At 37.6% G+C, this 15,563-nt stretch overlaps 1 protein-coding gene across 1 annotated transcript; it reads left to right on the top strand.

Moving 5' to 3' along the window:
* Window positions 1-3,110: 3,110 nt before the first annotated feature.
* LOC113762750 (serrate RNA effector molecule) lies at window positions 3,111-15,164 on the top strand. The gene is made up of 12 exons (XM_027306336.1): window positions 3,111-3,770; window positions 6,624-6,733; window positions 9,256-9,313; window positions 9,643-9,717; window positions 9,853-9,927; window positions 10,008-10,055; window positions 10,172-10,240; window positions 10,346-11,140; window positions 11,241-11,289; window positions 12,425-12,699; window positions 12,808-12,987; window positions 14,618-15,164. The coding sequence occupies exons 1-12, from the start codon at window positions 3,307-3,309 to the stop codon at window positions 14,679-14,681; spliced, it is 2,262 nt and encodes a 753-aa protein (XP_027162137.1). The 5' UTR covers window positions 3,111-3,306; the 3' UTR covers window positions 14,682-15,164.
* Window positions 15,165-15,563: the final 399 nt, after the last annotated feature.

The following is a 15,563-nucleotide window of genomic DNA, read 5'->3' as shown; positions in this document are numbered from 1 at the left end:
CCTTGTTTGTATCGATGCTAAAATTACATCGTGTGTATCGGAAAAATCAAATCGATGATCTGAAGGCTAAAATTCATCATGCAGCTATCCAAAAATTGAAAAAAAAAATTCAGCCAAATTTAAAATCCGATCATTGATCGCACTTGATTAATGGCCAATCTTGTCTGTCGTATCCATTTTTGGATGTGGCAATTTCTGACACTATTTAAAATTTTTTTCTGTACGCTGATTTTCTAATTTGCTGCTACATAATTAAAAAAAAACAAAAATTCCATAAACTTAAAACCCGATTGTTGATCACATTTGATCAACGATCAATCATATTTCGCCACATCCATTTTTGGATGTGGCAATGTTTGACAGGGGAGTTGGGAAAAAAAAATTTTTAGGTTGATTTTGATATTTGCGGTGAAAGAATTCGAAATTTTTTTTCCGCAACTATAAAACTCGACTGTTAATTACATTTGATCAATGGTCACTTATGTTTCGTCGCATTTATTTTTGGATGCGGCAATCTCTGACATGAAGAATTTTTTTTGTACGTCGTATTTTTAATTTGTGGCAACACAATTCAAAAAAGAAAAAAAATTCCACGACTTTAAACCACGTGATCAATGGTTACTTAGGTTTTGCTGCATCCATTTTTGAATGCGGTGCTCTGACACATCCAATCACTGGATGCATTTAAAAACATTTTTTCCTAAACTGCGTCTAGTGTTAAAAAAAACAAAAAACAAAATGGATTTTTTGAACACCAATTCTCTCAATTGCGGTGACTTATTTTAGAACCCACTTCTACAAAACACCACTTTTCTTATGTTTTGATATATTAATAATATATCAAAAAATTCGCCTTTAGAATGTGACAATATTTCAAGGTTTGAGAGGAGAAATTGATTGGATAAATAGTCTGTCCCTATTTGGAAAAGAGAAGATGGAAAAAATAGGTCCTTTATATTTGGGTCAACGCAATAATTAATTTGTCAAATATATTTGGGTCAACGCACGTGGTGAATCTTTAGCACATTCCGGTTAAATTTTACCAGAAAAGGCATTGGAAGACAAAAAATATCAAAATTTTTATGTCAAAAACTAAAATTGCTCATTTTCATTCTAAGGAACTAGTGATGGATGAATTGTGCACGTTTTCCCACCCTTTTTTTTTGCCATTTAGCGAGAATGGGAACTAACATGTAAATGTGATTAGGTTTCGATCTAAATTCAGAAATACTACTATGATAGTATCATTAAAATTAGGCATATTTAACATATTTCGAATTTTGTTCGATGAATATGCATGATAACTGACTAATTTACGGGCCTGTTTGGAACCCGAGTTTTTGGCCAAATTTTTTAGCTACTAGTTTTTTTAACAACTTTAGTTACAGGAACCCAAAAAAACTTATCAAATTTTTTAACCTACACACTTCAAAATATCTAATATATAAAAAATTTCCTCTTTTTTTCTTCTTTCTCCCCCACCCCGATCCACCACACCTTCATCGCCGGCCACCATCTCTGCCGCTGCTTCCTGCGCCGATCACCTATTCTGGCGCCGGCCTCCCTTTTTTTTTTGCCCTTTCCCTCTCGCCTAACCTCCCCCTCCCCCTTTGACCGATCTGCAATCCCTCTTTTGGCTATTTTTCTTTTTTTTCCTCTCCCTTCCCGGCCACCCTCCCATTTCCCCTAGCTGCGATCTGGTCACGCGATCACATTGGGCAAAGGGGTAGAGGGAAGGGAAGGAAAGTAGGAAAAGGGAGAAGGGGGAGAGAGTAGAGCTGTTAAATGAACCAAACTGTTCGGTAGCTCGGTTCGTTTCGACACGTTCGTGTTCGTGAAAGGCTCGTTCGAAATCTTAAACAAACCGAGTTCGAACGAATTTTTTTGTTCGACTAATAATCGAGCGAACACGAGCATGTTCACGAGTTTTAACGAACGTTCGCGAACATGGACATAATTATCATTTGACAAATTTTAGGATTAATTTTATGGCTAGACTTTGATATTTGGAGGGTTTTATTTGTTATTTTTATGTCAATGTTAGTTATATAGTTAATGAATTATAAAATTTAGTCACTTAGTGCTTTAATTATTTTTTAGAATGATTAATGATTTGTATGGCATATTTAAGGCTTAAAATAATTTGGATTCGAGCATTTCGAGCATGTTCGCGAACGGTTTGTTTATATTAAACGAGTCGAATACGAACTCGAATTCAAACATGAACTTTGCTTAATGAGCCGAACACGAATACAGGTTTGAAGTTCGAAAATTAACGTACGAACATGAACGTTGTTCGAATCACTTAACGAACAGAGCTCAAACATGAGTTACTCAACTCGATTCGATTCGTTTACAACTCTAGGGGAGAGGGAGATGGAGACGAGGGGGAGAGAAAAAGCAAAAAAAAAAAAGAAGAGAAAAAACCATGGCTGCTGGTTCTCTGGCTTCGGGAGGAAGAGGGGGAGGGTGAAGGGGAATAGAGGAGGAGAGGGGAGCAGTGAGGGAGAGGGAGAGGGAGAAGAGGGGAAGAGAAAAAGAAAAAAAAATTGGCTTGACCATGGCTGCTGGTTCTTCAAAGCTGGAGGCAGAGGTGGCTGGGGGGAAGGGGAGGGGGAAGGAGAAGAAGAATAAGAGAGGAAAGAAAAGAAAAAAGAAAGAAAGAAAAAGAAAAAGAAAGAGAAAAAGAAAGAAAAAAAGAAAAGGAAAAAAAAGTTTTTCATCTTAAATTTTTTTTTCAAAACTCCTACAGCGCACTATAGTAAAATTTTAGATAAACTTTCAAAAAATTCAAATTTCAAACGGGGTCTACATTTTCTCCTTTACTCGCGTCTATTCTATGCAAAGAAATAGTAAACAAATATCATTTGGGCCATAGAAAACTCACTAAAATCTAAAGCATAGAAAGAAATTGCATTCCACTCCAAACAATTGAGAAAATACATTCCCAATAAAATCCAAAAAATAGAGAGATTATTTTCTTTTGCACTCGCATCATTTGTAGACTCTTTTCTTTTCTCTTTGTCAGTACTATTTAATCTCTCCCTCGATCTTGAAAAACGAAAATTCCCCTCCCCCGCGCGGAAGGCTAAAAAGACCAAAAAAAATTAAAAAAAAGAAGAAGAGAAACGGGAAAACCCCAAAATCTCGATTGACTCACTGGCCCTGATACCCAATATCCCCTTCACCTTCACACCTCGTCCCTCGCTCTCTCTCTTTCTCTCTCACACACTCACACACCTAACTTAGGGTTTCCAATCTCCACCACCACCACCGCCGCGGCAATCCATTCCACCGCCACTTCCCATGGCGGAAGTAATGAATGCTCCCGTCGACAACCTCGACCGCCGTCGTGACCGCAATAACAACAAAGAAGCAGCAAACACGAGCAAATCCCCCGAAGAGGGTGGCTCTTCGCCGCCTCCGCCTCCTCCTCCTCCGCCGCCGCAGGCGAGGAGGGGGAGAGATAGGGAGAGAGACTCGAGAGAGCGGCGAGATGACCGGGAATTTGATCGTCGTGGTAGGGATTATTATGATCGGAACCGTTCTTCTCCTCCTCCTCCTCCACCTAGAGAGAGGGATTACAACAAGCGAGGTCGACCTAGCCCTAGTCCTCCTCCTCCGCCGTATCGTGACCGGCGAGGAGGAGGGGGTCATTCGCCGCCTCCTCGAAGGTCTCCTCCATTTCCACCGTATAAGAGGTCCAGGAGAGATGATTATGATGGCAGACGTGGTAGCCCCAGAGGTGGTTTTGGACCTGGGGATCGAAGGTCAGTGCTGCAGTTTCTCCTTCTCCAAAAATTGCATTAAAAATGCTTTAATAACTGTGTAGTAGTAATGGTTAGCTGTTTGGGTTTGGTTGATGATGATTCGGAGTGGAGTGTTGGTGGCTGTGTCTCTCCCTGCATGTATTTGGGTGAAGTGTCTAGGCTGTTTTGGGTAAATTTCTGCAAAAACTAGGGGCGTTTTTGCTGCAAGGGCTTATAATTGAGATTATTATTTCATCATGGATTAAAAGGCTCCCTTTTAGTTTATCTATCATATTGCGAGTTGATATATATTTGTTCCTTACATTTTATTTGAATTTGCAACTGCAAGTTTCCGCCCTTGGTTCAGTAGTTTGATAGACAATGAGGTTTTGAACTAGTAAGTAGTGATACAGGATTCAATAATTAATGCCAAGGGCTGAGAGCATAGTATGATATTGCCTATAGTTAATGGGTCTCCTGCTATGTTACACGGACTCGCTGTTCACCCCAGATGCACTACGACATGGGTACGGGTACGGGTACAGGTACGGAATCTGTACTGATATGGTAAAAAACTTTTGGATGCGTTGACTATTGTGAGATGTTGTGAGATGTGCAAGATGTGATGTTGATGGCGGAGGAGGAGAGATGGACAAGAAGTCACATGAGATGGGAAGAGTGGAAGAGGAAGAAGGGTGGCTCTGCGGGGGAGAAAGAAAGAAGGAGAAAGCTGCTAGAGATTTGAATAAAACATACTCACGACACCTGCTGTATTTTCATTGATGGTAAGAGAGTGGAAGAGGAAGAAGGGTGGCTCTACGGGCTGTTAATTCTCTTTCATTGGCGGATATGGGATTGTAGCCACGATGGCATCTAAGAGTAAGAGTGGCTTTGTTTTTGGAGAAGAGGTGCTCTGTTTTGATTCGTTTTAAATGCTCTATAAATGAGGTGAGGGCACTGCTGCATGAGGGATGAGGAATATAGGGTTTGACAATGATATTTATTTTGCAACTAAATCCCTGTATTTTGACTTTAGTTATCATTTTCAACAAGTAACTTAATCTCTTTACAATTTTGCACTTTTTAATATAATTTCAGCCCCTCATACTTGAAAAATTTACCTTTCCAACCAAGGTTATGCTTCTTTTCAACCTAATTGCACATTTAATTGAAATTTTCTATTAAAATACACTTTATACATCATTGTGCATAAATTTTAGAATAATTTATTTCTAAAAATCTTATCCATCTATGAGTTTAAGGAGTGCACCACTGCACTCGTACCCGAAATTGGACACATATCTCCGGATCCTACAATTTTCAAATATGCGAATCTAACACTTAGACATGCACCAATATCCGGCCCCCGCACCCGAGTCCATGTAACATAGGTCTTCTGTACTGATAATGTTTTTCCACATTGTTTTGCCTTTGAGCTCTCAATATCCTGCTCTGAGAAGTAGAAGAAAATCTGAGTTTGATTAGTTTGGAGGAACTAGCAAGATGATAGGTGATGAATATGCATGTGGTGCTATGTGAGAGTCCAGTCTTCATCTTCAGTTCCTCCATGTGTTTTAGAATATGTGATAGCTGGAGAGACCGTTACTTTATCTGAGATAAAGGCTGAGAACAAGAATTATCTGAACATATTAAAGGGATATGGTTCTAAGGATGTTTAACTACTTGAGTTGTATAATAGTTGCGCGGGACAGCAGTCTCATCTGTAGGCTAGGTTTTTCCAATTTGTACCATATTGGTACTAAATCTGGTTTGAAACGTATAATTTGCTGATCAGGATCTTTGTAAATGTAAAATAGCTAAAACATGAATAAATTTTTTAAATCCTAAAATCAGGACCTGCGTGCTCCACTTCTTCAGTTAGACTGATTGAAAAAAGACCATTATTTATTTACCTGTAGTGCTAAATATCTACTCGATTTCTGAATGTTCTCTTTGGTTTAGTGTTTGTATAGATAAAGAAAAATGAAAATTTTAATGCTGGAGAACTAAGATAGGTCCTTTATGGTTTTGAGTAAATGAAATGATATTAAAGGGGTAATTGAATGATACTGTGTAAACAGCATCAGTTGGAGCAACAGCTATTGCTTAGAGATGGAGTGATGAGGTTCAACGAACTGAATTTGGGGTTTTGCTCAACAGTATCTTTTTGAGATTCAAATGTTTTAGAACTGGTAATCACTGCTGTACTGATGGATGGTTTGTGTGTTGTCTGTTTCAAATGCTCTTAAAGGCTCTTCCGTACTGTTTATTACATCCCATTACCCTTCTTAATGCTTTGTTCTATGTTTTCAGCATACTTCTTTTAGTTTTGTTAGTTGTAAGCTCCCTCCATTTGTTGAAGTGTGCACGTTCCTCTTCTAAGCTATATTAAGTTATTCACAAGAATTTTTTATTAATCTTAACTGATATTCTATATTCTATTAAACTACCTTTACTTTGTTTTGGTGTTCTTCCTTTATATTACACCTCCTAAAAACGATTGGCATCCCTGACTTATTGAAACTTTTTAGATAGCTTCATCTGAGCATTTACTGATGTGTGTCTTCCTTGCTACAAATCTTGTTGTCCTGGGAAAGCAGTTGGTTTCACAGTTTTAGAATTACAATTTTCTGTGTGGTGCCATTCTTCAGGATATGGACAATATTTGTTTAGTTCTTGTAATTAGCATTCTTGTTTGCATTCTGTTACTTTTTTAGGACATCTGGGGCAAGTTGTTTTTTGTATATTCTGTTTGAAAGAATTAATTTATGTTTTACTTCTTTTTTGCCTTAAGGGAACTCAATTTTTTGTGTTAGTTTAGTTGTGGTCTTTATATTATGTGGTGTTGTACTTATGTTGCTTCTGTTGATTCAGGTTTTATGATTACCAAGGTGGATACAACCGTGAAATGGGGGGCAGGCCTAACTATCCTGATGAAAGGCCTCATGGTCGATTCTTTGGCCGCTCAGCTGGTGGCAACCAAGGTGGTCCATCTGAAACACTGATTTTTATTTTCAGAAGGGCATCTTTCCAGTATGGCATTTTTTTCTTGCAACCTTAGACTTTGTTACTCTTTCGTCTACTAAGATCTTGTCTAAGTTATGTCTTGAGCTTTCGGTTCTATGGAAGGGCAATTTGGATTAACATTTTGAAACACTCCTGTTGGGCTTTTTAGGCATTTCATGTTCAAAAGTTGAAAATTTAGTGAATGGGCGATACCAGGGATGGATTATCGTTCTCCTTTGTCATTGTCCTTTATTGGGATTCAAATTTTGGAATACTACTTTTGGGCTCTTTAATCATTTCATGTTCAAAAAGCTCAGAATTGAGTGAATTAGGCAAGAACATGGGTGGATTGCCATTCTCTTTTATTTGTGATGTTGCTTTTAGTTGTGATGTTGATGAGAAAACTCATATGTCGAGATACAGAATTGTACGAATTTCCTTTCTTATGGAGAGTTTTGAAGCTGTTTGATGGACAGTAGACATCTGAAATTAATTGTTCTTTTTTTGGTATAACAACCATTTTACCTGCTTCATTTCTACATTTTCCATGTGCTGGTTTAGAGCCTGAATTATGCCATGGATGTGATATCACTTGCTAAGTTATATCATTCTACATAGTAGAATAGCAGAGACATTAAGGGCCATTTCCCTGAGAAGTTAGAAGAATATGGGGTGGACATCTCTCAAAAGAGGTTGCAACAATTTAGAAAGCTGACTTGGTGATTCATTATCACAGCTCGCATGATTTGTACTGCATTAAAACATGTATCACTAGATTAGCATAGTGACCTCTAAGAGTCTTGTAAGTCTGAACTAGATCAGTTTGCTGGTAAGTAAATCACAAAATGGACGATTGGATACTCTCTAACTCTTGGGTCCAGGATTCTCATAAGAGGGAAAGAACCCTGAACAAGATCTCTTCTAGTAAGTTCCTTTTGTGTTAAATTTTGAAATGTTGCTAATATTCATATATGGTAATTGAACATGTATTATGACAATTAACCACCTGTTTGGTGTGCACTCTGGAATGACATGGGCAATGAGTATGAAAAGGTCCTCAATGGTAATAGGTTTTAGCATTTCTTTTTCATTGGTTTGGTAAATGTACTGCAATGGGTATCTACTGAATATTTTTATTTTTTTTTAATGTCTACTATTATTTTCCTTCTTTCTTCCTCAATTGTTCTTTCTTGCTTCCTAACGGGCTTGGATACGTCTTGCAACGCAAACTCACCATCACCACGAGTCTGTAGCTGCCTTATAACATCATGAACCCATACATCCCTAACTTCAAAGATTATTCTCAAGTTCTTGAAATTTTCTCCATCAGTTTTGGGAAAACAAAAATATCAATTGAAATTGAACAAATTATTTGTTTCAAATTTGTGCAAGTATGAAAACTCAGCACCATTAGCACCGACTCCTACTCACAGAAATCAGTCCACAATGATTACACAACATCCCACCAACACTTATTCACTTTTAATTCAAGTTTCTAAAACCCTATATGAATTCTGTTAACAATAACCCAACTGAACAAGGAAAGAAGAAGAAGAAGAAGAAACCTCAACTGTCTCTCTAGCTTGCCTGTGGCTGATCCATTTTGGAGGGAGAACCAATGAATAGAGGAGGGGCAAGCCAAGTGGTAGAAATAAGTGGGGTAGTTGGTGCCTGGTGGTGATGACGAAGTCTGAGAGAGAGAGAGAGAGAGAATGAGAGAATGGAGACAAAATTGGAGAATATCTTTTCCTATTTTTTTGGTCTTACAGTTAATAAGAGGCAAAAGTGCCCAAATTACTCAGGAATGATGATTGAAGGATTGTGGGTCTTCCATTATCATAGATTTATTTTCATGGTAGACTACCAAGCACTATCAATGACCATCATTTAATGGTGATAACCATTGCCTACCCCCAAAACCCTCCAACCAAATCTGTGTTAAATTATGATACTGGCCATGTTCTGCTTTTAGTGATACACACTGTTGAAATTTAGACAAATTTTCTTTACTGGTTTGATTGAAAATGTTTTACTTCAAGTACAATCTGATAATACCCTCCCAAACTTGCTTAGGTTCGATTAAAGTGTTGAAATATCTATTTTTGGGAATTAGGAATTCTGTCTAGTCTATTGCTATTTCAAAATTGGATATCTTTTTTAAGAAATAACTTGAGGATTTATGTTGTTCAATACATTGCTGCTGTACGGATTAGGTAAAATGTGCAATTCCTATCTCAAACTCTAGTCTTCGGATAAACAGAAGTTAAAATCTGGTGGGGAACATTTTGTTACTTGTGCTGTATGCATTTCTCTGTTTGTATATTTGGTGATTATTTTGCCTTTCATCATCTTTTATTCAGGATTTGTCTATCTTACACGGTGGGAAATTGGTCTTTTGAGTCGTGGGAGTGCAGAGTAAATTAGGAATTGAGATTTTCTTGATTTTGCACCTTTGATCTAGCATGTAAATGGTTTAATATTTGTCTGTCTATGTCTGCAGATTGGGATTCTGGCCACAGTGGTTTAGTCGATGGTTTTGGTGCAGGGAGCAATCAGAGGTACTCATTGAGTCATACTTCATATAGATGTTAAAATATGGTTTGAAAGAGATCCAATGCTACAATTTGTTTTATAATTTATAAGAGACACCGATTCCTTGTCTTTGTCTGTAGTGTTAGAAGAACAAGATTTGGTTGTTGAACATCCAGTATAATATGCTTCTACTATTTTGAACAAATTTTGGTGTCTATAATGTCTAAACTCAGTTCAAAATGTGTCATGGTGTTATTTATGTGAGAAAAAGAATTGAATTCTTTGTTGTAGTGCTAGTTATCATTTAATGAAAAGTTGGTTCAAATAGATTGTCACAAAAAATTTTTTATTGCAGGGAAGGATTGATGTCTTATAAGCAGTTCATTCAGGAGCTGGAAGATGATATCTTACCGTCTGAAGCTGAGCGCAGGTTAGAGATGTTTCAATTCAGTTGGACCTTTGTTAGATAAATGTTTTTCTTTTCTCATCTGTGCTTCGCACCTAGCCTACCTATTTCTCATTTGTGCATTTAAAAGTCAATGGATGGCATGATTTCTTCATGTAGGTATCAAGAATACAAGTCAGAATATATATCGACCCAGAAGAGAACTTACTTTGATGCACATAAAGATGAGGAATGGTACATCCAGGCTTTTTGCTTGTTTTTTGCTGTTTGTGCTCTGCCACCTCTTGTTTCTGATGAGCCATTTTCCACTGTAGGTTAAAAGACAAGTATCATCCGACAAATTTGCTTTCTGTTATTGAAAGGTGTGTTCTTCTTTTATTGTTTGGGCATTGCTCATAAGGCTTTCAAATTTGAAAATATTTCAACCTTTTTGCCTCTATGGAAAATATTTACTATGTTCTTTGTTGTATTATTTTAGGAGGAATGAGGCTGTTCGAAAGCTGGCAAAAGACTTTTTGCTTGATTTGCAGAGTGGGACAGTGGATTTGTAAGATTTTCAATTCATTATATGGCCTATGTAATTTCAGATTATGCTTTTTGGTTTTTGTTAATTATAGAACATATGGACTTATTTTTTCTGTGCATGAATCAGAGGTCCTGCAGTTAATGCTTCATCCAGCAAACAGTCTAGTGACCCTAATTCTGAGGATGAAACAGATGCTGGCGGGAAAAGAAGACGGCCTGGAAGGGGGCCAGCTAAAGAGACTGATCTTCTTTCAGCTGCTCCGAAGGCTCACCCTGTTAGTTCTGAGCCCAGGAGGATGCAGATTGACATTGAACAAGCACAGGCACTTGTACGGAAACTTGATTCAGAAAAAGGTATTGAAGACAATTTATTATGTCGAGCTGATAATGAGAGGATGAACAGAGACAAGTCTCATGGTGGTTCGACTGGACCTGTCATTATCATACGGGGTTTAACTTCAGTCAAGGGCTTGGAGGGAATTGAGTTGCTAGATACACTTCTTACTTATCTATGGCGCATTCATGGGGTGGATTACTATGGAATGTCGGAAACCAATGAGGCTAAGGGTCTACGACATGTAAGAGTGGATGGAAAAAATCCTGATGTAACTAGCAATGGGGCTGAATGGGAAAAGAAATTGGACTTGCGTTGGCAGGAGAGGCTGAAGGGACAGGATCCACTTGAAGTGATGACAGCAAAGGAGAAGATTGATGCAGCTGCTGTCGAAGCCCTAGACCCGTATGTCCGCAAAATTAGGGATGAGAAGTATGGGTGGAAGTATGGCTGTGGAGCCAAGGGTTGTACGAAGCTCTTCCATGCTGCTGAATTTGTCCATAAACATTTGAAATTGAAACATCCTGAACTTGTGATGGAGCTGACTTCTAAAGTCCGTGAAGATCTATACTTCCAGAATTACATGAAGTAAATAACTTTATGTTTTTTTGTCTCATTTTATTTTTCTTGACTAATATCAGTTGCTTTTGTGCTTTTTTCTTCTGATATGGACTTCCATGCATTGCAGTGATGAAAATGCTCCAGGCGGAATGCCAATCATGCAGCCATCTATGCAGGTATGTTATGTAGAATAATTAACATAAATTCTTAGCCTGACAGTTTTTCTGTTATGCAGGCACGTGTATATAAGTAGGCATGTATCCTTGAGGGTATATAAGCATTAGTTTTTACCATCAAACATTATTTTCAGTTGAGTTTAGTTTTTTTTTTTTTGGTGGGTGTAGTTTCTTTCTTTCTGTGTGTTTAAACCATTCAGGGAAAATTGTTTTTGTTTGATCACTCTGATGATCCTAAGTAGTTAATCTAATTGTTAGATTTACTACATAAAGCCATTTGTTGGATTTAGTCCATTCTTCGAACCCCAAACCAAAATGAAAGGTGTAAACATAAGCTTCCTTTCTGACGAAGTGTTGAATTGAATTATCTCTGGTACTTGTAAGAAATGTGAGTTGCCAAGCATCTTGATGATAAGAGGATAAATAGGGAAAATCTTGGAATGGTTAGTCTATGCTTGTCCTCTTCACCAAGATTTTAGGATTGCTGGACTTAGTTTAGCAGGACTGATGGCTATCACCAGTGGTTATCACTTCAGTTCTTGTTAAAATTAATGGGAGCCAGCAAACTTTCAGCACGTATCCTACTCTCCCCAAAGTATGAAAAGAGCTTGGTTTTGTCCACATTGGAGAAGAATTATTGGATTGGCTAGAAAATAGTTTGTAAAGGGATTGGATATCTATGTGTTTGGTTTTGGCACTGACAATTAGAATATGAAAACTTCTATAATCTAAATTAAATTTTGGTTGCATATTTAGTATCCTTTGCATTTTCATCTTGACTTGGGAATTTGTATTTGGTTGTGATATGTTGTGCTAGGTGAAACACGAGTGTCATAGGTTTCTTTCCGTAGGGTTTACTGGGATCCTGTCATTGCTCTGGCTCTCCCCAAGTTTAACAATAATAGTAGAGTTTACCTTACAACTATATGAGACTTGGTTTTGTAACTTATCTTGTCCCATGATTTAGCATTCTTCATACCTCGTATCTTATTGCTGCTATCATTTGACTGTTGAACTCTGTCATTTCCTTTCATTTACCCAAATAAATCGGTTAATTTGGTACATCCACATTTATGTTCATTGGGTGATAAATACATGGTTCTTTATATTCAATCTTTAAATCTTTCTTTTGCAGAAGGAGAAGCCTCTACGGCGTAGGCCTGGACTGGATAATCGACTAAAAGATGAAAGAGGTGGCCGTAGAGAGCGTGAAAATCGAGCTAATGGTGAGCGATTTGACAGATCTGAGAACCCTCAGCAAGTGGATTTCCAGTCTAATAATGATGGTGCAGCTGGTGGGAATCCTGATGAACCAATGTTTGATACTTTTGGTGGTCAAGGGATACCTGTTGCACCTTTTCCTTCAGATATACCACCGCCCCCTGTCCTGATGCCTGTCCCTGGTGCTGGGTAATTGAGCTGCTTGTGGATTTTGGTTTGATTAGAAACTGAGATGATAGTGGTTGTGGTTATGATACCTTTTGTTCTCTTTTAACATGTATGCTTGTGTGTTTGCAGTCCTTTAGGACCTTTTGTTCCTGCTCCTCCTGAAGTTGCAATGCGGATGTTGCGAGAGCAAGGAGGTCCTTCCCCTTTTGAAGGTGGTAGAAGTGGGAGGTCGGGGCCCCAGTTAGGTGGGCCAGCCCCGATAATTGCTATGCCTCCAGCTTTTAGACAGGATCCTAGACGTCTACGAAGGCAAGTTTTCTTATGCAATTCCACTGATAATTACTGTTGCATGGTTGCTAAAGCTGTAAGCTGCATTCAGTTTTCTACTCATGAATGAGTTAGGTGAGTTGATATAAGAATAAGAGACATATATATTGCTCATTTTATCCAGTATGTTCCGTAGAGTATGCATTTGAAATGGGATCTTTGTCAAATTCGTTATTCTTATATGTCCTGGCATATGCTTGATTTCTTTGAATTTTTTTTTCTTTGAATGCTGATATTGCATTGAAAGGCTTTTTACTTTGTCAGCTAAGAGGATGTTCATAGTTCATTGTCGAATATGTGGATCTTGTACCTTTTAAGAAACAGGGAGACACTTGTACACCAGAACACAAACACACTAACATATGCTTTCTCAAAGTGGAAAACTTTAGGTTTGGAACTAGGCTTAACAAAACTTCCTATTTCCCTGATGGACTTTAAAATTGGTGGCTTAAGAAAAAGGAAAGAATATGCTTATGATATAGGTGATCTTCATGATGTTGAAATGGTTCAAACTCTAACACATACTATTAAATGCTGTACAAGTCTTTTAAATCTAAACTAGGAAATGTTGCTACGGTAATTGGAAAACTATTGGACAGTCTAGTAGTACATTTCAGAGTACTGGAGAAGTTATTGAAGCTTGACTTTAAATAACATTTCAGAGTACTGGAGAATTTATTGAAGCTTGACTATAAAGAACATGCCCAAGCTTGCCATCATTTTATCTGAATTTACAGCACAATAAGATGACCTTTTCCATTTCTGCAAACCCAAGTTTGTCCGGTACATTTTTGTCTTTAGTTGGCCTTCCTAGGACTCTTTACGGAAATTTTTGTATGTCTCAATTTTTGAAATGCTAAAAATAACAATATTAACACAGCATAAGAAAGTAATAGCTTGGTTGAATATAGCAAAAAAGGACATTGAATTTGGGAAGAAAAAGAGTAGGACCAAAGTATAGGTGTGCTGGGCTTACTGGAAAAAGTACAATCAGAGGTTCCAGAAAATCTAATGTGCATTACAAAAAATCTCTCCAAAACTTTCAATGTTATAGAACACTATTAGGTGGGAACTTATAATTGTGGAGACTTTGCTTAATCCATGACTGGCTGGTCCCAGTATGTAATTCTGAAAGGGGCTATATTTGGTCTGCTATGTGCGACTCTGGAAACATCACATTCTGTATTAAGGGATTCCTTTTTACCAAGCGTCCATAAATGTTCTAGTGTAGTACTATACTGCTCTCTTCTCTATTATTATACTTACATCTTGCTGATGATGTTGGATGGTGACCGTAACTTTATGTTCACAATACAGTAAAGTTATTTTGGGGGATTTTTATCTGTGACTAGTATGAGCTCATATAAAACCTGTATTGGTTGTCTTATCTCTTTGATTTTGTGACGAGAGACATTGAAGCTCTGGAATTTTCCTACCATCTCAATTTCTGTCAAAGATTTCTTTTACCCATAAAATGTTGTTGACATACATCTTTATGCGCAAGTTTTGCCAGTTGCAAAACAATAGGAATTTTCACCAAACTAGCATTTTATATATTCTCTACCTGCTGAAGTGCCATGGCTGTACTGACCAAACTTATACATTTGTGCAGCTACCAAGACCTTGATGCACCTGAAGATGAAGTGACTGTGATCGATTACCGGAGTTTGGCCTAAACCAGATGGCATAAAGACACATCGTTATCGCAGCTATTTAACGTGGCATTTTACTGTTAAACTCAAACTATCAGAAGCTGGGAATGTATTTGCTTGTTTAAACTGAAGGAAGGTTCCACCAGCTCTGGTGCTGCTCAGAGTTCACTTTGGTTCAGCTTATAATTGTGTCGTTTCTCAGTTTTCAGGGTCCATGAAGTTTGTCATAGTGTAGAATTTTTTTCAGCTAATTGCGTGGAAATTTAAGCCGAATTGCTTTGTACGAATACAGTTTTAGTACTAAAGTAGTCTAGTTGGCAAATCTTAGGGCTGTATAATTTTTGGGACGCTGCGTTTGTGTACCGTTTTTATCTTCCTCTAGATTCCTTGTAGAGTTGGAAAAGTTCTATGTTTACTGAAAACTTCAATTATGATGTCATACAATCATACAATACAATTCATGATTTTTATTACTTCTGCAATAAACATCCAATTTTACTTGTTGAAGAATTGTGCCCTCAGGCTGGTGGTTTGCGCTTCCTTGCTCTTTCAGTTTTGTGCTACATTTCTTGTTCCTTTTCAGTTTATGCCTTTGCTGTTAGTCTGCTGTTTAGTTCTGTACCAACAATTCTTGGAGGTTGCAAGTAAAATCCCAAATAATTGGGGCTTAATGAATAGACATCCTAAATTTGCGAGATGGTGCAATCCAAAAGACCAAAATATATACCTGGTGTGGTAAAGTAGTATAATAATTGACAAAACAAATGCATTACAAGATTAAACTATCTTTATTTACAACCTCCTAGCTTTTTTGAACTTTGGAGTGTAGAGAATCTAGACATCCATCTTGCTCATGAGCAAATGCACATGAGTTTAATATTAATTAAGATCGATGCATTTCCACAT

This window comes from Coffea eugenioides, chromosome 1 (assembly GCF_003713205.1).
Source record: "Coffea eugenioides isolate CCC68of chromosome 1, Ceug_1.0, whole genome shotgun sequence".
Lineage (NCBI taxonomy): Eukaryota > Viridiplantae > Streptophyta > Magnoliopsida > Gentianales > Rubiaceae > Coffea > Coffea eugenioides.
This window is presented reverse-complemented; position numbering and strand designations above follow the sequence as displayed.